The 26,680-nt window shown below is 40.2% G+C and overlaps 1 protein-coding gene across 1 annotated transcript in view; it reads right to left on the reverse strand.

Annotated features, from left to right (window-relative positions):
* RNF175 (ring finger protein 175) overlaps positions 1–16,229 on the reverse strand; it is a 39,826-nt gene extending 23,597 nt beyond the window's left edge. Inside the window, exon 1 of the mRNA XM_053583263.1 lies at positions 16,187–16,229. Coding sequence (XP_053439238.1) covers positions 16,187–16,192 — 6 coding nt within the window. The 5' untranslated portion in view covers positions 16,193–16,229. The remainder of the gene's footprint in view (positions 1–16,186) is intronic.
* Between the last annotated feature and the right edge of the window lie 10,451 nt (positions 16,230–26,680).

Raw genomic sequence — 26,680 nt, forward strand, 5'->3', positions numbered from 1 at the left:
TTTCTCCACTGAATTGTCTTTGCTCCTTTCTCATGGATCAGTTGACAGTATTGAGGGAGGAAATCCTGAATATTATGTCTTAACCTGAAATGTCAGAAGTTTTTTTTTTTTTTTTTTTGCCTTTTGCTGATATCTCCAGAAGGTTGCTCATGATGACTCAACCTTCCTCATGGCTTCTTTGTAAAAGATTGTCTTCCTGAAGCGTTGCTGCAAATCCCACTCAGGCTTTGGAACCTCCAATGGGGGACAATATGATAATTCCTTTATCTGCTTTTCTGTAAACCCTATGAAAGGACAAGGACAAATCAGGCTGGCTGCTTGGGCGTTTTGGACTCTAATCTGCCATGACTCCACTGGCTGAAATAAAGCCCTTCCTCTTTCAAACACAGGTGTTTGGGTGCTTCTTTCTCTCCATTGGGCCTTGTTTTCATGCGATAGTATGTATGGGTCTATTTGTGAGGTTTCTATTCTGGTCCGTTGATCTCTGTGTCTATTCTTCCAACAGTATCACACTATATTTATTATAAAAGCTTTACAGTAAATCTCGAAGTTGGATAGTATCAGTCCTATAACTTTGTTACTGAATGTTGTGTTGTCTATTCTGGATCTTTTACCTTTCTACATAAACTGCAGAATCAGTTTGTTAATGTACACAAAATAGCTTGCTGAGATTTTGATTAGGATCGTGCTGAATCTATATATCAAATTGGAAAGAATTGGCATCTTAATACTGAATCTTCCAATCCATGAATATGGAATATCTTTCCATTAATTTTAGATCTCAGTTTTCTGGGGATAGATCTTGTACATACTTTGTTAGATTTTTGCCCAAGTATGTGTGGGTGTTTTTTTGGTGTTATTGTAAATTTTGTTTTAAATTTCAAATTCCAATTGTTCTTTCTCCATTGAATTGTCTTTGCTCCTTTGTCATGGATCGGTTGACTAGTATTGAGGGAGGAAACCCTAAATATTATGGTATTCAGGTATTAAGGTATCAATACCCTGAATATTATGCTATTCAGGTATTAGGGATAAGGTATGTAAGAAAGCAAATTACTTTGTATACTGACCTTTTATCTTGCAATCTTGGTATAATCACTTATTTCCAAGAGTTTCTGTTGATTCTTTGGGTTTTTTTTCATATAGACAATAATGTCATCTGCAAAGTTTTATTTCTTCCTTTCCAATCTGTGTATCTTTTATTTCTATGGCTTTTCTTATTGGATTAGCTGGGACTTCCCATACAATGTTTAATAGTAGTGGCAAGAGGGACATTCTTGCCTTCTTCATTATCTTAGGGAAAAAATATCCAGTTTCTCACCATTAAGTATGTTATGCAGCAAAAGCAGAGCTTAGAATGAAATTTATAGCATTGAATGAATATATTAGAAAAGAAGAAAGATCTAAAGTCAATAGTCAAGTAATTTACCTTAGAAAGCTAGAGCAAGACGAGTAATTCAAACCCATACCAAGCAGAAAAGAAATAATAGAAATAATGGCAGGTTTTCTGTAGATGCTCTTTATCAATTAGAGGATATTTTCTTCTAACTGAGGAATGCCTAGTTTGCTGAGAGTTTTTATATGAATGGCTGTTGGACTTTGTCAGATGCTTTCTCTACATCTATTGACATGATCATGTGACTTTCTTCTTTACCTTCTTGATGGGATGGAATATATAAACTGACTTTTAATGCCTTTCATACCTGGAATAAATCCCACTTGCTTGTGGTGTATAATTCTTTGTGTACACTGTTGGATTTGATTAGCTAATAATTTGCTGAGGATTTTTGCATTCATGTTTATGAGATATATTGGTCTATAGTTTCCTTTTCTTATAATGTCTTCATCTGATTTTGATATAAGGATAATGCTGGCCTCAATAGATGAGTCTGGAAATGTTACCTCTATTTCTTTTTTTTCTGAGAGAGTATAGGGAGTCGGTATCTAAACGTTTGTTAGAATTTACCAGTGAAACCATCTGGGCTTGGTGCTTTTTTTTTTTTTTTTTTTTGTAGAGACAGAGTTTCACTTTATGGCCCTCGGTAGAGTGCCATGGCATCACACAGCTCGCAGGGCTTAAGTGATTCTCTTGCCTCAGCCTCCCGAGTAGCTGGGACTACAGGCACCCGCCACAATGCCCAGCTATTTTTTGGTTGCAGTTCAGCCGGGGCCTGGTTTGAACCCACCACCCTCGGTATATGGGGCCGGCGCCTTACTGACTGAGCCACAGGTGCCGCCCCAGGGCTTGATGCTTTTATATTTTTTTGAAGGTTATTAATTATTGATTCAATTTAAGAAAAATATAGGCTGGCCAGCTGTGGTGGTTTGTGTCTGTAATCCTAACACTTTGGATGGCTGAGGCATGAGGATTGCTTGTGGCCATGAGTTTGAGACCAGCCTGAGCAGAAGTGAGGCCCCCACCTCTATAAAAATTAGAAAAACTAGCTGAGTATAGTGGTGCGCACCTGTAGTCCCAGCTATTCAGAAGACTGAGGCAGGAAAATTGCTTGATCCCAGGAGTTTGAAGTTGCAATGAGCTATGATGATATGGCACTCTGGCTAAGGTACAGACCTATTCAGGTCATCTGTGTCTCCTTGTGTGAGTTTTGGTATAGTTTGTGTCTTTCAGGGAATTACTCTATTTCACCTAAGTTATCAAAATTTGTTGGCATAGAATTGTTCATAATAGTCCTTTATTTTCTTTTTATGTCCATGGTATCAGTAATGATAGCCCATTTTCTTTTCTAATATTAGTAATTTATATTTTCTCTTTCTTTTCTTGGTTAGTCTGGCTAGAGGTTTATTAAATTTATTGATTTTTTTTTTTTTTTTTTGTAGAGACAGAGTCTCACTTTATGGCCCTTGGTAGAGTGCCGTGGCCTCACACAGCTCACAGCAACCTCCAACTCCTGGGCTTAAGCGATTCTCTTGCCTCAGCCTCCCAAGTAGCTGGGACTATAGGTGCCTGCCACAACGCCTGGCTATTTTCTTGGTTGCAGTTTGGCCAGGGCTGGGTTTGAACCCGCCACCCTTGGTATATGGGGCTGGCGCCTTACTGACTGAGCCACAGGCGCCGCCCCAATTTATCGATCTTTTTAAAGAACCAGCTTCTAGTTTCCTCTATTGATTTCCCATTTTCAATTTCATTGATTTCTGCCTTTGTTTCTATTTTTTCTTTTTTTCTTTTTTTTTTTTTTTTTTTTTTTTGTAGAGACAGAGTCTCACTTTATTGCCCTCGGTAGAGTGCCGTGGCCTCACACAGCTCACAGCAACCTCCAACTCATGGGCTTAAGCGATTCTCTTGCCTCAGCCTCCCGAGTAGCTGGGACTACAGGCGCCTGCCATAACGCCCGGCTATTTTTTGGTTTTTTTTTTGCAGTTTGGCCGGGGCTGGGTTTGAACCCGCCACCCTCGGTATATGGGGCCGGCGCCTTACCGACTGAGCCACAGGCGCCGCCCTCTATTTTTTCTTTTCTGCTTGCTGTATGCTTAAATTACTCCTCTAGCTCTAGCTTCTTAGGGTGAATTCTTAGATTATTAAGAATCTTTCTTCTTTCTTCTTTCAAAATACATGCATTCAGTGATATAAATTTCCTTCTAAGCTCTGCTTTTGCTGTATCCCACAAATTTTGATGACTTGTATTTCCCTTTTAATTTCATTCAAATTGTTTTTAAATTTCTCAAGCCCTCTTACTGACCCATGTGTTATTTAGTATTGTTATTTACTCTCCAAATAATTTGGGATTTTCCAAATTTTCCCAAACAACAGAAAGCTATCTTTCTGTTGTTTATTTCAGGTTTAATTTCACTGTGGTCTTACAGAATAGTTTGTATGATTTATATTCTTTTGAATTTGTTTTGATGTGGTTTATGGCTCAAAACATGGTCTATTTTGTGAATGTTCCATGTGATCACAAGGAACATACGTACTCTGGTGTTGCTGGGTGAAGTATTCTATAAGTGTCAATTAGAACAAGTGGATGGATGGAGCCATCCAGATGACCTATATCCTTGCTAATTTTCTGTCTGCCTGATACATCAGCTACTAAAAGAAGGGTGTTAAAATCTCCGACCATAATGGTTGATTTGTCTATTTTTCTTTGTAGTTCTATCAGTTTTTGCCCCATATATTTTGATACCCTTTTGTTAGGTACAAAATATTACCTTTGCATTAGAAGAAACTGTTCATGCACAAAAGGAAAATTGGTTTACTTAAAGGTAACATTTTGTATCTAACAAAAGGGCATCAAAAGGACAACTGGTTTACTTAAAAGTAACATTTTGTTACCTAATGTTATTAATGCTATGTTAATAATATTACTAATCTTTATATCTTCATGAATAATTGACCACCAATAATTATGTAATACCCCTTCTAACCCTGATAATTTTCCTTGATCAGAAATTGGCTTCATCTGAAAATGAACATAGCCAGCCCAGCATCCTTTTGTTTAGCTTTAGCATTTCATGTCTTCCTGAAAACCTTTACTTTTAACATATCTGTATCTTTACAAATGAGTTTCTTGTAGACAACATATGAACATATGATTAGGTCTTGTGTTTTAATTGACCCACTCTGGCAATATCTTTTAATTAGTATATTTAGACCATTCGCATTTGAGGTGATTATTGATATAGTTGGACTAATATGTACCATGTTTATAATTGTTTATGATTTGTTGCATTTGTTCCTTCTCTCCTTCTTTTGCTTTCTCTGGGTTTTTTTTTTTTTTTTGTAGAGACAGAGTCTCACTGTACCGCCCTCTGGTAGAGTGCCGTGGCGTCACACGGCTCACAGCAACCTCTAACTCTTGGGCTTACGCGATTCTCTTGCCTCAGCCTCCCGAGCAGCTGAGACTACAGGCGCCCGCCACAACGCCCGGCTATTTTTTTGTTGCAGTTTGGCCGGGGCTGGGTTTGAACCCGCCACCCTCGGCATATGGGGCCGGCGCCCTACTCACTGAGCCACAGGCGCCGCCCTGCTTTCTCTGGTTTTAATTGAATACTTATATGATTCAATGTTCAATTCTCTATTAATATATTGATTGTACTTCCTTAAATTTTTTTTGGTGGTTTGTCTAGAATTTGCAATATACATGTAGAACTAATCCAAGTCCATTCCCAAACAAAACTATACCAGTTCACTGGTAATACAGGTATCTTATAACAGAGAAATCCCAATTCCTCCCTCCCTCCCATTTCTTCTAACACTGTTATCATTCATTTCATTTATCCATACAGTATAACCTCCCAACACACGATTCCTATTATTACCTCAAACAAAGTTATCTATTAAATCAATTAAGAAAAAAAGAAATAAAAGATTTTTATTTCTTCATTTATTCCTTCTCTGACATGGTTCCTTCTTTAAATGTAGACCTAGGAGATCTATGTGGCTGACCTGTATCATTTTATTTCTTTCTAAAGTACTTCTTTTTAACATTTTGTATAGTTCAGATCTATTTATTTATTTAAATTTTCATTTCCACTTTTTTTTCACATTTAGACTCATTTCTTAATAGTTTTGAAATGTACCATTGCATCGTGCACATTAGGTGAGGTCCCCACCAAATACCTCCCTCCTCCCATATCCTCCCTCCCCTCCCCTCTCTTTCCTTTTCCCTTCTACTTTCTAGACTATAGTTATGTTTTGCCATTCATATGAATGTATAGGTGATTATGTATTGATTTCACAGTAGTATTGAGTACATTGGATACTTTTTTCCATTCTTGAGATACTTTACTAAGAAGAATATGTTCCAGCTCCATCCAGGTAAACATAAAAGATGTGAAGTCTCCATCCTTTTTATGGCTGCATAGTATTCCATGGTGTATATATATACCACAATTTGTTAATCCATGGGTTGATGGGCACTTGGGCTGTTTCCATGTCTTGGCTATTATGAATTGGGCTGCAATAACCATTCTGGTGCAAATGTCTCTGTTGTACAATAATTTTCGATCATCTGGGTATATACCTAGTAGAGGAATTGCAGGATCGAACAGTAGGTCTACTTTTAGTTACTTGAGATGTTCTACAAACTACTTTCCAAAAAGGTCATATTAGCTTGCATTCCCACCAGCAGTGTAGAGGTGTTCCCTTTTCACTGCATCCACACCAACATTCATAGTTTTGGGATTTTGTGATGTGGGCTAATCTTATTGGAGTTAGATGATATCTCAAAGTGGTTTTGATTTGCTTTTCTCTGATGATTAAGGATGATGAGAATTTTTTCATGTGTTTGTAGGCCATGCGCCTGTCTTCATCAGAGAAGTTTCTTTTCAAGTCTCTTGCCCACAAAGAAATGGGTTTAGTTGTTCTTTTCTTTTTCTTTCTCTTTTTTTTTTTTGTAGAGACAGAGTCTCACTTTATGGCTGTCGGTAGAGTGCTGTGGCATCACACAGCTCACAGCAACCTCCAACTCCTGGGCTTAAGCGATTCTCTTGCCTTAGCCTCCCAAGTAGCTGGGACTACAGGTGCCCGCCACAACGCCCGGCTATTTTTTGGTTGCAGTTTGGCCGGGGCTGGGTTTGAACCCGTCACCCTCGGTATATGGGGCCGGCGCCTTACCGACTGAGCCACAGGCACCACCCAGTTGTTCTTTTCTTATTGATTAGTTTGAGTTCTCTGTGGATTCTAGTTATCAGACCTTTGTTGAAAGCACAACCTGCAAAAATCTTCTCCCATTCTAAAGGTTGTCTGTTTGCTTCACTTACAGTGCTGTTGGCTGTGCAAAAGCTTTTTAGTTTGATCAGATCCCAGTAATGTATTTTTTGGTGTTCCTTCAGTTGCCTGGGGTGTGTGTGTGGGGGGTCCTCTTCATAAAATATTCTCCCAGGCCAATTTCTTCAAGTGTTTTCCCTGCACTCTCTTCTAGTATTTTTATACTTTCATGTCTTAAGTTAAACCTTTTATCCAGTGAGAATCAATTTTTGTTAATGGTGAAAGGTGGGGGTCCAGTTTCAGTCTTCTACAGGTTGCCAGCAGCATTTGTTAAATAGGGAGTTTTTCCTCCAGTGAATTTTTGATAGGTTTGTCAAAGGTCAAATGATGATAAGTGGCTGGGTTCATCTCTTGGTTCTCTATTCTGTTCCATAAATCTACCTCCCTGTTTTTGGGCCAGTACCATGCTGTTTTGATCACTATAGATTTATAATATAGCCTGAAGTCTGGTAACGTGATACCTCCTGATTTGTTCTTATTTCTGAGTAATATATTTGCTATTTGAGGTTTTTTTCTGATTCCATATAAAACAAAGTACTATTTTTTCAAGTTCTTTAAAGTATGACAATGGTGCTTTAATAGGGATTGCATTAAATCTGTAGATTGCTTTGGGTAGTATGGATGTTTTAACAATGTTTATTCTTCCAGCCATGAGCATGGTATGTTTTTCCATTTGTTAACATCTTCAGCTATTTCTTTTCTCAGAGTTTCATAGTTCTCTTTATGAAATCTTTCACGTCCTTTGTTAGGTAAATTCCTAGATATTTCATCTTCCTTGGCACTACTGTAAAAGGAATAGAGTCCTTGACTATATTTTCAGCTTCACTATTGTTGGCATATATAAAAGCTACTGACTTGTAAGTATTGATTTTGTATCCTAGATGCTGCTATATTCCTTGATCACTTCTAAGAGTTTTGAAGTTGGGTCCCTGGGATTTTCCAGGTATAGGATCATATCATCAATGAAGAGTGAGAGTTTCATCTTCTCTGACCCTATTTGGATACCCTTGATTGCCTTCTCTTGCCTGATTGCTATGGCTAAGACTTCCATTACTACGGAGGGTGATTAAAGTGAGACTCTGTTTCTACCAAAAAAAAAAAAAAAAGAAAGAAAAAAGAACAAAGAAAGGTTTGATAGAATTTGGATGTGAAGCCATCTGGTCCTGGACTTTTCTTTTTTGGGAGATTTTGTATTGTTGATTATATTTCAGTGATTGATATAGGTCTATTCAAGATTTCTAATTCTTTCTGGTTGAGTCTAGGAAGATGGCATACTTCTAGCCATTGGTCCATTTCCTTCAGATTTTCATATTTCTGGGAATAAAGATTTTTGTAGTAATCACTGAGGATTTTTTGAATTTCTGAGGTGTCTTGTTATTTCTCCTTTATCATTTCTGATATATGATATTAGAGATTTTACTTTTCTGTTTCTGGTTAGGTTGGCCAAACATTTATCAATTTTATTAATCTTTTCAAAAAAATAACTTTTTGTTTTGTTGATCTTCTGAATGATTCTTTTGTTTTCAATTTCATTTAATTCTGCCCTAATTTTGGTTATTTATTTTCTTCTGTGGGTTTGGGGTTGCAATGTTCTTCCTTTTCCAGTTGCTTGAGATGATCCATTAAGTTCTTGGCTTCCTTAGAAAAGGTACAATAAAAAAAAAAGTTGTTGGCTTCTTCTCTTTCTGTTTCCTTGATAAAGGATTCCAATGCTATAAATTTCCCTCTGAGGACTGCCTTTGCAGTATCCCACAGGTTTTGATAATCTGTGTCTTCATTATCATTTTGTTCAAAAAATTTGGTGATTTCCTTCTTAATCTGGTCTTTAACCCAGCTATCATTCAGCCTAAGATTATTTATTTAGTTTCCATGACTTTGTTTGAGTATGAAGATTCCCGTTGCTGTTCAACTTTTACTCAACGATGGTCCGAAAAGATACAAAGAATAATTTCTATTCTTTTAAATTTTCTGGGGTTAGACTTGTGTCCTAGGACATGATCTATTTTGGAGGATGATCCATGGGCTGATGAGAAGAATGTATATTCAGTTTTATTAGGATGACATGTTCTGTAGAGTAGAGGTCTATAAAGTCTATTTGTTCTAGGGTCAGGTTTAAGTCTAATATTTCTTTGTTTGTTTGGAGGATCTATCCAAAACTGTCAAAGGGGTGTTAAAATCTCCAACTATTATAGTGCAGGAAGATATCAAATTGTTCATATCCATTAGGGTTTGCTTTATAAATTCAGGAGCATTCTGGTAGGGTGCATAAATGTTAATTATCAAAATCTGTTCATGTTGTTGGGTGTTTCTCTTGACAAATATGTAGTGATCATCCTTATCTTTCTTTATCTTTGTTGGTTTAAAGCCAATTGTAACTGCAAATAAAATTGCAACCCTTTTAAAATTTTCAGATGGGCAAAGATCAAGAAATTTGTTAGAACTCTTAGTTGGCAAGCATTGGGAAATAGGCACTCTCGTAATAGTTGATGGGTGTATAAATTGGTACAGCCTCTGAAGAGGACAATATGGCAATGTCTTTCAAAATTATAAAAGCACTTTTTCTGGTTTCCATTTGCCTGTACTATAGAAGTCCATCCCTTCACCCTGAGTCTATTTTTATCCTTTAAGGTAATATGAGATTCTTGTATACAGCAGATATCTGGTCTGAGTCAGTCAGCCTGTGCCTCTTTAGAGGACAATTTAAACCATTCACATTAATTGAGAGAATTGATAAGCCTGGTTGTGTTTGGGGTGTCATGATTTTTGGATGTCCAGTGGACACTTTTAATCTTTTCACCACTATGGAAGTTGGTTTTTGCTCAAAAATTTCTGGGTGAGTTTACTTTGAAGGTAGAGCATTGTGCTGGTCATTGTGGAGGATGAGTCTGAGAATATCTGGAGAACTGGTTTAGTTATGGAAAATTTCTTCAACATTTGTATGTCATTAAAATATTTGATTTCTCCATCACAAATGAAACTCAGTTTAGCTGGATACAGGATCCTGGGCTGGAAGTTGTTTTGTATTAGGAGATTGAAGGTCCATGACCATCCTCTTCTGGCTTGAAACATTTTGGCTGAGAGATCTGCAGTCATTCTAATATTTCTGCCTTTGGAGGTGATGCTTTTCTTATGTCTGGCTGCTTGCAGAATTTTCTCCTTCGTCTTAACTTTGGCAACGTTAATCACAATGTGTCTAGGCGATGCTTTATTTGGATTGAGTCTTGCTGGGATTCTGAAACTGTCTACTATCTGAAGTTCTGTATCTCTTGCAATGTTTGGGAAATTCTCCAAGATCTCTTGGAGTAGAGCATCTGTACCTTCCAGACCATCCTCTTCTTTGGGAATTCCTATAAGATGAATGTTTGATCCTTTGGATTGATCCCACAACTCTCTGAGGGAATGATCAGTTTTTGCTCTCCATTTGTCTGCCTCTTTGAGCATTAGGGAATGTTCAAAAGCTTTGTCTTCAGTTTCAGAGAGCCTTTCTTCTGCTTGGTCAACTCTATTACTGAGGGATTCTACAATCTCTTTTCTCACTATGTCTATATCTTTGGTGACTTTGTCTTTGAATTCATTAATTTCTTGAGACAATCTTTGGAATTCAATTTCTGTCTCTTCTTCCATTCTATTTATCTTATTTGCCATCCATATTCTGAATTCAATTTCTGACATTGCTGCCATTTGTCTATGCATGGCTTCAGTTGTATCTTCTTTGCCATTTCCTGGGGGGAGGGGGTTGATCTACTCCAGTTATTCGTGTTGCCTAAGTGCTTCTGTTGGGTCTATACCATGTTTATTTCCCACTGTTTCATTACTAGAACTGGTAGGGTGAGATTGAATAGGGGTAGTAGAGATAGCCCCTTACCAAAGATTTTGTAATTGTGGTTTATCTCCCACAACCTTACAAAGGCCCCTTTCAGAGTTTTGGCCGGAGACTCTGAGAACCTACTTGGTGAGATAGCACAAGCTAGCTCTATTTTTATATCAGCCAACCTCTACTCTATCCTAAGAAGCCCCGGTATTAGGTTTAAATCTCAGCTGTGAAGAGATACAAACAGCTGCAATGCCCAACCCCCACCCTTTAGTTCTTTTCTTCTATAGAACTTTGAAGGTCAACCTCAGAATGTCCCTGAGTGGACAGCCCCCCCCCCCCCAAGTTCCAATTAAATTGTCTTAGGCAGTGCAAACTCTGCTCAACAGAGAGGGATTCAAAGGTCTACAATAGCATAATTGGAGCCAGAGATCGATACCCCCACCTGCCAGACTCATTCCACACTGTTGTCTGCTTCTCTGCTCACAGGCCCAGCTGGAGCCAGGGGCCACGCCCCCGCCCACCAGTCTCAGTCCACACCCAGCTAGTCTCTGCTTGCCAGACCAGTTGGAGTCAGGGGACCACACTACCACCTGCCAGTCCCAGTCCACTGCCTGGCAAGCCTCTGTTCACAGGCTCCCTTGGAGTGAGGGCACCACACCCTGCCTGCAGGTCTCAGTCCTCTCCTGGTAAGCCTCTGCTCACTGCCCTGTTGGAGACAGGGGACCATGCCCTTGCCCTCAGGTCTTGGTTCATACCCAGGAAGCCTCTGCTCAAGGGTTCTCTTGGAGTCAGGGGGCCACACCCTTGCCCTCAGGTTTCAGTACATGTCTGCTGTATTCAGTCCACACCAGGTAACCACTCTCCTGCTGTGGGTGCCATCAGAGCCAGGAGTTCTGCCCCCCATCCCACCAGACACAGCCCGAACCAAGGGTCAGCACCACCACTGGCTGGGTAAAGTCATAACCAGGGGACTTCTCCTCCTCCCACTAAGCATCCCTTTCTTTCCACATCCCCTTTCTTCCCCATTAGTCACAGATTCCATCCTGATGGTTGGTGATCCACACTATGCCCAGATCTCTCAGGAAAAGACCAAAAACTCTGCGCTCTACAGAGGGCAGAATTTCAGACCACCATGCAAGGGGGGAAGGGTGGAATGGGAGTTTGGACTTGTGGGAGAAAATATCTGTTCAATTTTATGTCTGGCAGGCTGGTGTCTAGGTTCATTAAGTGGGACCTTAGAGAAAGAGACCTGGTGTTTAGTGGCTCTCTCCAGTAAGGTAAAATAAGAGGTCTTTCATTCCCTGCTCACTCACAGCCTGTGGCAGGCCTCCTGCTTGGGGGAGGGGTCTCTTGTCCTCTAGTTGATAGGCTTTGTACCTATAATTTGTTTTCTTGAATGCTCTTCCTTGGGGTTAGAGCCTGATGAACTTTTTTCTTGGCTCAGCTCCCACCTTTGGCTTCATAGAGTCTGATTCCATCCAGTTTTTCTTCCTCTAGTCAGGAGCCTCTGCTGAGGGCTGTTACTACCAGTCGGCCATCTTCTCAGAATTCCCTCTATAGTTCAGATCTATTTGATGATGGATTCCTCATTTTTTGTTTGCCCCAGAACATCTTTATTTGTCTTCCACATTTGAAGGATAATTTATCTGAATATATATAGAATTCTAGATTGGTTTGGCTCTTCCAAACTTGTCCAGCCTCTGTCTGTTACCTAGTTTCACATTTTTTGGAATTTGTTATAGTAGCAGCTCCACTTTTCAGTACTAATTTTCTGTTTTAGTCCATTTTGTGCTGCTGTAACAGACTAGACTGGGAAATTTATTTCTCATAATTATGGAGACTGATAGGTCTGAGATAGAAGGGCTGGGATCTGGCCAGGTCTACTTTCTGTATCAACTCATGGCAGAAGGTGAGAGGACAAGAGAGAAGAGGATAAAGAGAAGGGGGCTGAACTCATCCTTTTATAAACCCACTCACACAATCATGGCATTCTTCCATTCAGAAGGGCAGAGCCCTCAGGGCCTACCACTTCTCATTAGGTTTCACCACTGCACTACTGCATTGGGGATCAAGTCTCAAACACATGAACTTTGGGGGCCACATACAAATCACAGCAGACAGTCTCAACCTTTGATTCCTAATCCTCCATTTCCAGGGCATTAGAAGAAATTGGTCATGCACAAAAGGAAAGTTGGTTTACTTAAACCATGATTCTCAACCTTGGCACTACTGACATTTTGGGACAGATAATTTTTGTGGGGAGCTATCCTGCCCTGTAGGATATATACTAGCATTCCTAGCCTCCACCCAGTAGGTTCCAGTAGCAACTTCCTGACCTCTCCAAGTACTGACAATTGAAAATGTTTCCAGACAAAGCCAATGTCTCTAAGGGCAAAAATGGCACCTGGTGAAAACCACTGACTTAAACCAAAGCAGTTACTTCAACGTGGTAACAAAGGAAGAATATGGCATGGAAAAGACAGTCAAGTGGACAGGCTGGAGCAGGCTCCCAGCAGACCCAGGGGTGACTCACGTTGTAGGACCGGCCATGCCTCTGTCTCCACTGCACCAGCACTATCTGGGCAATGACCAGAGCGCAGAGGAAGATCAAGATCATCTCCACATGCATGGACTCATGGCCATGGTGCATCTTGTACATCCTCTCCTGCTGTAGGCTAAAACCAGCAAACAAAGTCATCTAAAAAACTCTCAACCCTTGCACATTTAGCAATAAAATAGCAGGCCTGGCTCACAGGAAACAATTGGGGATTTCAAACGTAGGAGTTGGTAAGGTTTGATTATAAAGTTTTTCAAAGTTTTTCTTGCTTCCTTCTCTTCCCCCAGATTTGGGGAAGGGGCAGCTGAAAGGAGGGGCCAGATTCTATCAGCAAACCCAATTGCTCTTAGCCCTTTGCGTTCCCAACTGATTTTGGCCTCAGTCTTGTCTTTTAAAGTTAAGTGATAGGGCTAAAAAATACTGATGGGCTCTGGGAAGACCTGGGTTCCAGGCCCTGATCTACCACTTCATCATCTCAAAACCTTGGGGAAGTCATTTATCCTCTCTGAGCCTTAATTTCCTCATTTACAAATTTAAGATAATGATCCCTCTGTAACTCAAGGGGTTGTTGTAAGATTTTAAAGCACATACATTATCTTATATATACCTATAATTACTATTAGGCTGAATCATGAAACTTCCGGTTTTGAACATCAAAAACAGTAGAACATTGATGATCTCAAGTAGTTTATATTATTTTCAAGTGAAAGGATATCCTCTAGATGGTGCCTACACCAAGACAGTATGTCATCCATGGGGTAATGGAAAGAAAGCTCTGGAGTGAGTTGTATAAACTGTACAATTATTATAGAATAGGAAGAAAGAATAGGCCTAAGTATTAACTTGGACATATACCAACATTCAAATAATGGATGACTGTTTCGGTTTTTAGTTAGAAGCTTGGTTTTGAAAAATGACAGAGAAAACCATCAAAATAGTAAGTAATTTTGTTTAACGGACTAGAGCAGCAGTGCCTTGAAGAAAACCTTAGAGCAGTGGTTCTCGACCTTGGCTGAAAGTTAGAAATTAATGGAGAGCTTTTAAAAATACCAATGTCCAAACTGTACCCAAGATCAATTAAACTGCTGCTGCTGGGTGTTAGGGGCTGAATTATGTCCTCACAAAATTCATATCGTATAAGTCCTAACCCCCAGTACTTCAACCTGCCAACCCCAACCTGCCGGCACCTTGATTTTGGACGCTTAGCTTCCAGAAGTATAAGAAAATAAATTTCTGCTGCTTAAGTCACCAAGTCTGTGGTATTTTGTTATGGCATTCCTAGCAAACAGACACAGATTTCCTAAATGGGAACTAAGCATCAGTAATTTTTAAAGTTTCCCCAGTGATTTTAAGGAACAACCTAGATAGAGAACCACTGGCCTAGAGAAAAAGAGAAAGGCCCGGGGTTAATATCAGGCAAAGGGGGAAATTATGAATGAGTTTACTTTCTAAATATTGGTTAGCATCATCTTTCATGCTTGTTCCATCTGTCACAAAATCTCTGACTGGTTACAGTATGCATTAGAGTACCAGTAAGAAAACACTGCAGAGTGATGGTCGGTGCCACACGACTGCGACCTTTTAAAGACACCTTCAGCCAGTTGGGTTCTCCCCCTCCACCAGTGTTTCCACAGCAGGGAAGTATGTAGTGCCTCAGCAGAGGCCCCATCCAAATCCCAGGGGTGCCCCCTGCTGGAGAAGGTGTGAAAATGAGCCTACAGAGGCTAGTAAATATTCCTGCTTGAGTTCAACTTCTTTGAGATGGATTCTTAGAAAGTTAGTGCTGTAAGTTACCCCAGATTCAATGAAAGCCCTGTATTTATCAAATGATAAAGCTGAAGTTCATATCAAATAAGTAACTTGAAGAAAATGACATGAGTTATTGGCCTCTGTGTTGAAAGCTGAACTCAAGGTATAAGAACAATTTCTAGAAGTTCATTATAAAAAAAAATCAACACTAGGGCGGGACCTGTGGCTCAGTTGGTAAGGCACCAGCCCCATATACCGAGGGTGGCGGGTTCAAACCTGGCCCCGGCCGAACTGCAACAAAAAAATAACTGGGTGTTGTGGTGGGCACCTGTAGTCCCAGCTACTAGGGAGGCTGAGGCAGGAGAATCGCTTAAGCCCAGGAGTTGGAGGTTGCTGTGAGCTGTGTGATGCCATGGCACTCTACCGAAGGCCATAAAGTGAAACTCTGTCTCTACAAAAAAAAAACAAACACTCATTTCTCTGAAGAAGTGCGCAGTGAAGAAAAAGGAAAAGAGTATAAGAGGTATGGTTTTTATAGCCCCAAGTCCAAAAAGCTAATTAATATTCTATGTCATTAAGAGACTTTGAACTTAGGCCATGTAGATAAAAGAATGAATGCATCATTAGTCTAAAATAAGACTTTTATAAAGCATAAGCAAACTATGCTTTATGATATTAATCTATTTAATATATACACATAGCAATATCTATGTAAAATATATTTCACATGGGTTAATCTATGGAAGTACTTTGAAAAGCGTAAATTGGAATACGAATGCAGGAAGTATTTCCTATTGTGAGTGGAAATACAGTCATAATTGATTCTCATAATGCAAAGCAGGAAGAACTTTCCATTTATATTTTATTTCATGTAGTGCTCACAGGGCTCAAAGGCCCCACAGTAGGTACTGGAACCCAGGGGAAACAGCATGTAAAGAAAACCAGATGTACTGTGGGCCTAAAATAAATAGTAACCTAACACAGCCATATTTTGAAGGTTGTGTTAATCCAGCCTTGTGGGACTATGTGGATCACAATGTAGAAAACAGATGAAATTGGGCGGTGCCTGTGGCTCAAAGGAGTAGGCTACTGGCCCCATATGCTGGAGATAGCAGGTTCAAACCCAGCCCCGACCAAAAACTGCAAAAAAAAAAAGCAAAAAAGAAAACAGATGAAATTCATGCAGTTTTGGTTATAGTATCTTTGTGCACACATCACCAGGCTACCCTACCTTCTCTATCCTGGAAAATTTACAAATAAAATGACTACATTCAGTATCTCATCTGTTAAGGTAAAAACCTATTTTTAAGTAAAACAATTGCAAAAAACACTAATCACTTACTTCCATGCATCATCTGCAGAAATCTTTGTCTGAGAGATCTGAAAGACATAAAAAGGACGCTTATCAAAATTTCCTTATTTTGTTGGCTTGTATTTTAAAGGATTACATGAAAACCCCAAACAATGAAAAGTAACAATGTTTTCTAGTACTAGAATAATTTAGGATGGAAGTCCTAAAGAAATAATTTGCTTACAGAACTAAAATGACACAAAGAAAACCAGTCATCAGGTCACTATTAATAAATATTTGATTCATTTCCTAGGCCACAGACGCCGATGTAGTGCCATTCCTGCAGTTTTGTTGAGGAAAATCAGTCATGGTTATTCAGAGTGGCTTCCTTGCCACTCTGGCTTTTGGAATATGATGTATGAATCTGAGCACCCCTACAAAATATCCATTTTTCTGGTGTATAAATAATGCCAGTGAGTAAATATCATGTCCAGATTCAAGGTTTTGGAGATAGAGCTGGATAGAAGCTCTGTTTGTTTGGAGCACCGTCATGCCCTCCTATAAAGGCGTCATCATTACTGACCCCAGGGAAGGGGGTGATCTGGGCTTGTGTCCTTGCACATAGAGCTGGAAAGCACAGAGCCATCACTGGGAGAGGGCTTTTTGGACAACCTGCAGGGCCCACCCTTCTGCTGGCTTCTCCTGTTTACTGCTAATCCACTGTAGTAATTTGGCCATTTGAAACCTTTAAGGCCAATCGTTGGAGAGATATAATCTTAGAACTTAATCCCTAGTTCAGTAGTATTACAAGATACTGTTTGAAAGCTAAAATCCCCAATGGCAGCAGAGAATAAAAGGCAAATAAAGCCTTTCTTACACAAATCAGCTATTAACCATATCTTCTCCCTTGTTTTCTTTAAATGGTGTAAGCAGTTCTAACGTATATAAAAAAACAAATACAGGGTGGTGTCTGTGGCTCAAAGGAGTAGGGCCCCGGCTCCCTATGCCGGAGGTGGCAGGTTCAAACCCAGCCCTGGCCAAAAACAAAAACAAAACAACAACAAAAAAACAAATACCATTTATGGTTCAGTCTAGGATTTCTCTGACTTAAGGCAAACAGGCTCCTTAATAAAATTTATGCTCTGTCAGAGGCTTGAGGGATTCCCTTACAAGAGGGACAGATGACACATGTAGGTATAGGTTTAGGCATTATTTGCACAATTCTAGGGTGTTCTGATGATGCCAGCAAAGAGGAAGTGGGCAGTGTAGCAGGTGATGCTGGCAGCTTCTCCATGGCTCTGTGCCCCCAGGTGACCTTACCGTAGGTGGGTCCCTAATACTCAAATGGAGGTCACCAGTAGCTGCACTCAAGTGCTGAGTTCCAAGAGCAAAACAACTATTAGGTAACAGAGGTTCCTGAGTCTCCTTTGTTTGATAGAAACCTCTCTGGTGACTTCTGCTTTGGGGGAGAAAACATTACGTGGATTTGGAGCCTTGAGCCATGCAGCCAGCAAACACTAAGCTGACTAGTTCTTTGGGTGATCATCACTAACTTGTGTTTGTCTCCATTCCTTATTAGAAACTGGAGATTGATGTAATAGTTGTTTTGTCTACTTCATTGGAATATTGTGAGGATAAAGAAGACAGTACCTGAGAGTTTTGTAAGACGGTGCTTAATCCAAGGGCTAATTCTCTTAATAAAAACTCCCTTCTTTTTGCTGTTTGAGATCTCCAGGTTCAGAGTGTTCAATGTTAAAATTAGCTTAAAATAGGGAATTGGTATTTTAGTTACATTGACAGAAAACTTCCATTTGCCTTTTACTAGGGATATAGCCCTTGGCAAAACTGTCTCTAACTATCCACCATATTCTAAGTCATTTTTAATGAAATAGGATAACTTATTTTTCTGAAGACTAGGAAAGTTTGGGGGATAGAAATCATACTGGAAAGATTTCTGTTAAATACAAGTAAGAACTTCTTTAGGTCAAATGATATTGAAACACTCATTTACTGGAGAAAAAGTGAATTAGGATGATGGTGGTGATGATGATGATGATGATGACGATACTTTTTTTTTTGGAGTGTGGATATTGTATATTTAACCCTTTTTTAAAAAAATTAAATCATAGCTGTGTACATTAATGCAATCATGGGCTACAATGTGCTGGTCTTATATACAATTTGAAATGTTTTCATCAAACTGGTTAACGTAGCCTTCCCAGCATTTTGATGATGATACTTTTAAAGACATTTCTTTTCTAGTAATTGTTCCAAATAGCACAATTTTTTTTTTTAAATCTAGAATAGGGCTTACTTTTTGGCATTCTTTTTTAAATATATATTATTTTACAAGTCCATTCAAAATACTAAGAGGATTTACTCTAGAAATTAAAATGACACAAAAATTTACCTGGAAGGATAAGCATATAAGAATAGTCAGAAAAGGGCGGCGCCTGTGGCTCAGCGGGTAGGGCACTGGTCCCATATGCTGGAGGTGGCGGGTTCAAACCCAGCCCCAGCCAAAAAAAAAAAAAGAATAGTCAGAAAAATTCAGAAGAAAAGACTAGGGTCTTGGCCTACTAGATTGTGAAATCCATGATAAAACCACAGAAATTAATTGAAAATAGTATTGGCTCAGGAACAGGAAGACAGATAAGTGAACAGGACAAAGACTAGGAACAGATCCAACTGCATATGATAAATGAGTCACTTCAAATCAGTGAGGAGAAATGGTTTGTTCAATAAATGGTGCTGGGAGCAGTGGCTAGGCATTTGGGAACAAAATAAAACTGGATCCACACCTAATACCCAGCTTCATAATAAATTCCAGATGGAGCAAATATTTGAACGTAAGAAAGAAAATCTTATCTTTTGAAAGAATCAACTTTTTGTTTCATTGGTCTTTTTTTTTTTTTGCAATTTTTGGCTGGGGCTGGGCTTGAACCTGCCACCTCAGGTGTATGGGGCCAGCACCCTACTCCTTTGAGCCACAGGCACCGCCCTGTTTCATTGATCATTTTAAAAATTTTAATTAAATTTCAAATTAATGAGGGTGCACACAATTAGGTTACATTGTTTGCATTTGTAAGATAAAGTCTGAGTTGTAGTTGTTTCCTTCACCTAGGAAGTATACTGTATACCTGTTCTTTGTTCGCTTTGGGTAAGAACTTGCTGAACCCTCTCCCCCTTTGTTGAATTTAATTGAGTTTTTCTCTCAAGTAGGAGCATAGTTGTTATTTGACTAGTTTCAACTTAGTATTGAGCACATGTGATGCTTGCTTTTTTTGTTTCCCATTTCATTTGGTTCTGCACTGACCTTTGTTATTTCTTTTTTTTTTTTTATTGTTGGGGATTCATTGAGGGTACAATAAGCCAGGTTACACTGATTGCATTTGTTAGGTAACCTCCCTCTTGCATTCATGTCTTGCCCCGAGAAGGTGTGGCACACACCAAGGCCCCACCCCTCTCCCCCCTTCCCTCTCTCTGCTTTTTCTTCCTGTTATTTCTTTTCTTTTTTCACTTTTGGTTTGGTTTGATCTTCCCTTTCTAGTTCCTTGAGATGTGACATTAAGTTGTTAATTTGTGACCTTTCCGTCTTTTTGATGTCAGCATTTAAGGCTATGAATTTTCCCTTGAGGAACGTTTTTTGATGAGACCAAAGATTTTGATAGTTTGTGTCGCCTTGTTGTTCAGTTCAAAGAATCTTTTGATTTCTATCTTTATTTTACTCTTGACACAATAATTGTTCAGCATCAGATTGTTTAATTTTGATGAGTTGTGTAGGTTCAAGTGTTTCTCTTGTGATTGATTTCTAGTTTTAGTCCATCATGTTCCGAGAAGGTACATGGCATGATTTAAACTGTTTGAATTTCTTGAGTCCTGTTTTATGGCCTAAGGTATGACCAATATTGGAGAATGTTTCATCCACTGCTGAGAAGAATGTACATTCAATAGTGTTTTTTTTGGTAGAATGTTCTATAAATGTCTGTTAGGTCCATTTGATCTAGAGTCTGCTTTAGGTCCAGTGTTTCTTTATTTTCTGCTTTGATGACTTGTCCAACTCTGACAGTGGGGTGTTGAAGTCCCTAGATATTCTGCTGCTGCTATTTATTTTTATGCTTATGCTCTAATAAAATTTGCTTTATGAAGCTGGAAGCTGCTGTGTTCAGTGCATATATATTTAGGATTGTTAATCTTAGACTTATAGTTAGATTTAGAATTAAGTCTTCTTATTGAATCACTCCCTTTACCATGATATAATGATTGTCTTTGTCTTTCTTTATCTTTGTTGACTTAAAGAAAATTTTGTCTGAGAATGGCTATGCATGCTCTCTTTTGGTTTCCATTTGTGTGGAATATTTTTTTCTATCCTTTCACATTTGAGTCTGAGGGTGTCCTTGTGGTCTAGATGAGTTTCCTGGAGACAGCAGGTATTTGGGTTGTGTTTTTTCATCCATTTAGTCATCCTATGTCTTTTGAGTGGTTCATTTAAACCAGTCATCCTCAAACTTTTTAAAAAGGGGGCCAATTCACTGTTCCTCAGACCGTTGGAGGGCTGGACTATAGTTTAAAACAAAAAACTATGAACAAATTCCTATGCACACTGCACATATGTTATTTTGAAGTAAAAAACAAAATGGGAACAAATACAATTCACACCGCTTCATGTGGCCCATGGGCCGCAGTTTGAGGACGCCTGATTTAAACCATTAATGCTAAGTAGTAGAATTGATATGTGGGATACTGTTCTGTTCATCATGTTGAGTAGTGCCTTATTGCTTTGTTTTTGCTCTTGGGCTATTGTTTTGTAAGAGTTGTGAGCTTTAGCTTCTGTGGGTGGTTTTACACTGGTGGGTACCTATTGTGCTGACTTGTGTATAACACTGTTCTGAGTATTTCCTGCAGGGCAAGTCTACTCATGACAAATTCTCTCAGTGTTTGCTTGTCTGGAAAATAATTTCTCCATCATATGTGAAACTTAGTTTTGCATGATACAAGATTCTAGGCTGGGAGTTGTTCTGTTTCATAAGATGGAAGATGAAGCCCCATACCCTTCTGGTTTATGAAGTTTCCACTGAGAAATCTGCTGTTAGCCTGATGGGTTTTCCTTTGTAGGTCAGTTGTTGCTTATATCTAGCTGGTGGTAGATTTTTCTCCTTCATTTTGACTTTGGCCAGTCCTATGTGCCTTGGGGATATCTTATTTGTTATGAATTTTTCTGGTGTTCATGTCCACCTTATTTCTATATTTCTGAATCTCTGACAATACCAGGGAAGTTTTCCTCAATAATTCCCACAAACTGGTTTTCCATGCTTTTAGCTCTCTTTCCTTCTCTTTCAGGGATACCTATAATTCAAATGTTAGTGTTATGTAGTCCCATATTTAGTGATTGGTTGACTTTTTACACTCTTTTCTGACTCTTTGCATGACTGGGTTAGCTCAAGAGCCTTGTCTTCAAACTCTGAGATTCTTTCTTCTCCTTGGTTTAGTCTGTTGATGATGCTTTCTGTTGTGTTTTGAAGTTTCCTAAATCTCTTTAAGTTCTATTATATCCTGTCTTATGTTGTCTGGCTCTTAAGTGACTTCTTCATTAATTTTCTGAAATACTTTTTGGCTTCTTTTCTATTGGTTTCAACATTCCCTTCAATTCCATCCATCTTATTTGCCATCTGTATTCTGAATTCCATTTCTGTCATTTTGACAATTTCCTTGTGAACGGAGTCCACTACCATAGCTCCATTGTAATCTCTTGGGAGTATTCAGCTATTTTGTTTCTTCACGTTGTGAGGATTCTTTTGCTGATTTCTTCTCATATGACTTATCTTCTGTCTGCTCAGCTCTTAGTTAATAGGCTTGCAAGGCACTTGTTCTCCTTTTCTCAGAGCTCTCCTGTTTCGTTAGGGGAAAGAGTGGGCCCTAGATGGAGCTTTTGTGATCTATACTTTGGAAGGTTGATCCATCAGGGAAGGGGTGGGTGCAGTGAGAACATGTAGACCAGCTGTTCTGTTTTGACCTGTTCCCCTGTGACTGACTCAGTTTGTGCCATTGGTGGATAGACTTTGGATGGAGTGGAGGGTTGTTCCCCAGTTTGTTGCTGGAAGTTTGCAAGAGGGCTGAACGCAACCCTTTCCACCATAACTGCTGTTGTGAGGGGTTGCTTGGGCCAGGATCATCCAGTGGAGGTGACAACGGCAGCTGGGTGAGTCTATTTAGACAGTGGTCATGGATGACTGGGCTGTGGGCTTTTGCATGACCCAGATCCAGAAGTAATGTCAGCTCAGAGCTGGGGGATCCCAGGGAAGCTCTGAACCTTAGGGAAGTTCTCTGGCATAGCAGCAGTGGTGGAGACTCAGTGATAGTGTCTTGGGGCTTAGGCTCAATTCTAGGGTCTCAGGGGTAATATCACAGGTCCTGTGAGGGCTCTGAAGCTACAGGGGCAAAGGTTTGGGGAAGTGAGAGCTTCAGAGCTAGTTCTGGGGATTACAAAGGCAGACATGAACCTATGGACTGCTATTCTGCCAGTGTGGAGAATACTAATGCCCAGTCATGCAGATGGGGGTTTGTCTAAGCAGCCCAGGGACTGTGCAGGCCAGCCAGAGCTGCTGGTTGGCCACAATTCTCCTTCAACACTTGGGACTTGCTAAGGCTGTTCCCTAAGCTTCCTATGTGGTGCCTGTGGTGTCTGTGGCTCTTCCTCTGCTCATTTCTTATGCAGGGGAAGAGGGGTGTTTAGCCCCCAGTTACAGAGCACAACATGGGGGAGCTTCTCTTCTGTCTGCTCTCTCCCCAGCCTGGTGGGGATGATACAAAGTCTACTGCTAGACGGCCTGGCTCCATGCACCAGGGAGATCAGAATGGGGTTGGTTGCAGAAACAAGGGATTGCCAGTCACCAGGTCTCTGCTGCAAATAGACTGAGAGCAGCACCCTGGTCACCCCAGAAGTCTGCAGTGGAGAAGGGAGATCCCTTACAGAGTTGCCTGCAACTTTTATTCTTCTCCTAAAAAGCAGGGCTCCCTTGGGTTGCTTCTATCCTGCTGTCCCCACCTCCACTTCCTAGCAGTGTGGATTATATTAGGACCTCCACCTTAATCTTTGAGTTGGTGGGTGGGCTTCTTTTAAGAATTGGCTGCATCCTATTTGATCGAGTCAGTAGGTACTGTAAAGAGCCACACAGATTTTCACCTTGTCAGTGGTTGATGCAGGAAAGAACCAATGACTGACATGTTCTTTTGTATCTGTAATGGGAGAGATGTTCTCTTGTATCTGTAATGGGATTTAGCCACTTAGAAAAAGCACCAGGCAGTGGGAGGGACCTGTAGCTCACAGGGGTTTGCTGTTCTCCACCCAAGCAGAGGTGGGTGGAGGAGTGAGACTGGGTGGGGTTAGGGTGGTTGCCCAGAGGGCTCTGCAAAGTCTCAGCAGGGCTCAAAGGTCTTATCCCAGGCTGTAGGAAAAGACAATGGCAGAGAGGCCAAAGTGGTCTCTTGAAACTGGAAAGACTCTTAGTGGAGAGAGGCCATCTGTAATTCAATGAGTAGCTCTTGGTGTGAGCTCTGCTTTCTTGCTACCCCTCCCCCACAAGCTCTGTCCAGCATCTGTTTGCAAATGGTGTGCCTGAATACATCTTGCTCAGTAGGGATGGTGCCAAAGGCTGGGAAACGGGGACCCACCATAGCCTGAGAGTGTGACTTTCCAGGGTGGGGGATGGGTACTCCACTAGATCGCTGTGCTTTGGCTCTCCATAGTACTCTACCATCAGCTCTGCCTGTGTGGGCTCCCTTGCCTCCTGCGTCAAGGTCTCAAATTTCTCCCTGGTGCCCCTAGTATCCCGCTGGAGTCCTGGGGGCATGAGATCTGGTCTGTGTGTCTGCCTCACTTGCATGTGTTTTCTGGGAGGGCCAGCAGCCAGGGAACTCCCAGACTGGTCACCCTTGGTCCCAACACAGGTCCCTGAGGGGAAAGGTGCAGGCACTATTGTCTGTAGAGACCCCAGAGGCCACAGTTGGTGAGAGGCAGCCTCTCCCACAAGTTTCAAAGTGCCCTTCCAGCTGCAGTGGGGGATTGGAGGGGGGTTGGAAAAGAGTCTGAGTAGAAGAGAAAGGAGCTGGGAGCCCAGTATCTCAGTTCCCTTCCCTAAAAGAAAGCCTGCATTGAATGACTGAGCTCAGGGATCACACCAGTTCTTCAAATAGTTCAGTGGTTACAGCAATGCCTGGGCTCTCAAGGGCAAAAAAGCTTCTAAACATCTCAGTAGCCAGCTGATTACCAAAGGTGTGTGAGAAGGAGAAATGAGTTCCCCTTAACTTCTTCACCAGGCTCTGAGCCTCTCTGGGTTTGAGCCTCACTGATCTCTTCTTCTTTCTTCTGTTCTGCTTCACAATTTCCCTCTGTGAAGCCTCTGGCAGGCTCTGGCACCTCCTTCTTTGAACTACACCTAAGCTGTGCCCATTTCCCCCTCTTTTATCTCAGGCTCATAGGAAAAGACAATGGCAGAGAGTTTTGTCCTAGCTTCCTTCTGGGACATTCCAGCAAGCAATGTCTCTAGTCAGCCGTCTTGCTGAAATCCAGAAAGAAAATCTTAAAAGTGCTAAACGAAAATATAGGCAAATATTTTTATAATTGTGCAGTGGGAGAAGGCCTTTCTAAGCATGATGTGGAGCCAGAAATTGTAAAGTAAAAAAATTGACAGATTTTGAGGGCATAAAAATCAAATACATTATAGTCATCTATATTCGAAAGAGAAATTAAACTGGGGAAAACATCATATGTGAGGGGCAAAAGGTTAATAACCCAAATATAAAAAGAGCTTTTAGAACTTAATCAAAAAAAGTCAAACATTCCTAAAGGCTAAAGAACATGAATAAGAAATTTACAAAACAAGAGCTATAAATGACCAATAAATTTATGGGAAGATGTTTAAATTCACCAGTAATAACCATGTTAAAACATACAAATAAACAAAAAATAAAAACAAGGTCTTCCAGTGAAACACGTGCAATAAATCAAATATACTAGAACCTCTGTAAGTTGACCACCCAAGGGACTGCAGCTGGTCAACATATAGAAGTGGTCCAGATAAGGAACGAGGCTTACTGCACTGACATGTACACGTACTTTCTTGCACAGCATTTATTAGAGAGTATCATATGAAATCATACATTATCAAAATATAATAAGATTGGACAAATTAAGTTTTTGAATTCATCCTAGAAAAAGTGCTACATGCCTCACTGCTGAATATCACTATGGTCACCTTTGAAATATGCCCTGTGGGAAGCTATGCACCGACACCAGAGCCTAGTCCACCCTTCAAAGCACTTTTTCTAGAATGAGTTTGTGAACTTAACTGTCTGACATATGATGATAGCTCTAATAGCTATTCCAGAAAGTGTTCCAGATTGTTTTGAATGGTGGACTAAATGCTTGTGTTGGCACATAGCTTCCCAAGGGGAGTACTTTGAAGGTGACCATAGTGATATTCAGTTACGAAGCTGGTAGCACTCATTTTAGGATGAGTTTGTGAATTTAATTGTCCAACCTCATACAGTATCATACAAAATCAATACATTTACTATTTTCTCATGGTTTAAACACTCTTTCTGAGAAAAAAAAAAAGAGTCTTGGCCTGTTTTTATTCTTATTACAAATGTAAGTGGAGAATGCATTCTTAACTCTGGCTATACCACTAAGCACTCCTGGGCATTTTTCTGTAACAAATGACTTCAACCGCATTATCAGATGCCTGATATCCTCTTCATTTGAAGTCTCTGCTATTTTTGTGTCATCCTCATTTTTTTCTTTCATTTCATCAGCTGCTTCCTGCTCTTTTACACTGGCTTGGACTTTGGCCAATATCACTTGGAAAACTGCTTCTGGGTCAGGTTCATTATAGGTTGCCACCTCATCAGCCATTGTAACAAAACCTTCAAAATCTACTCCTTCAAATTCTTCCATTGGAGATAGACTTTCTGATGGTGCCAAAACATTGTGTTTTTGGGTTGTGACAAATCCAACTTTCTTGAAACACTTCTGTATCATTTCTGGCTGAACTTTATTCCAAGCAGAACTGATCCAGAGGACAGCATCCAGAGCGTTAACTGATGCAGTGGATGAAGCTGCTTCCACAGGGGGACCGCAGCTTTGTGTTTTAGTAATGAGCCACTGCAGGAGCTGGGCTCAGTAGTCAATTTGAAATGTTTTGTTAGTGTCTTGGGCGACATGTTGGATATTTGAGATCATATTTAAAGGCAGAAACTTCAGTGTCATGTTTGTGAAATGATTCACTTGCTGGTGGCCAGGACAATTGTCTACTGTCAGTAGAATAGATCATTTCTTCATTTTCATTTCTTGGTCTACACGCCTTACCTACTCATCAAATACAGCACAAATCATCCATGAACATTTGTTTGATCTCCAGGTAATGGGGAGGTCTTTAGGCTTTGCGTTCTCAAATGCATGTGGCTTTGCTGACTTACCAGTCACCAAGGGCTTCAGTTTCTCTCCAGTTGAACTAGTGCAAAGAACTGTGAAACGTTCTTTGAAAA

This window comes from Nycticebus coucang, chromosome 1 (assembly GCF_027406575.1).
Source record: "Nycticebus coucang isolate mNycCou1 chromosome 1, mNycCou1.pri, whole genome shotgun sequence".
In the NCBI taxonomy this organism is placed as follows: Eukaryota; Metazoa; Chordata; class Mammalia; order Primates; family Lorisidae; genus Nycticebus; species Nycticebus coucang.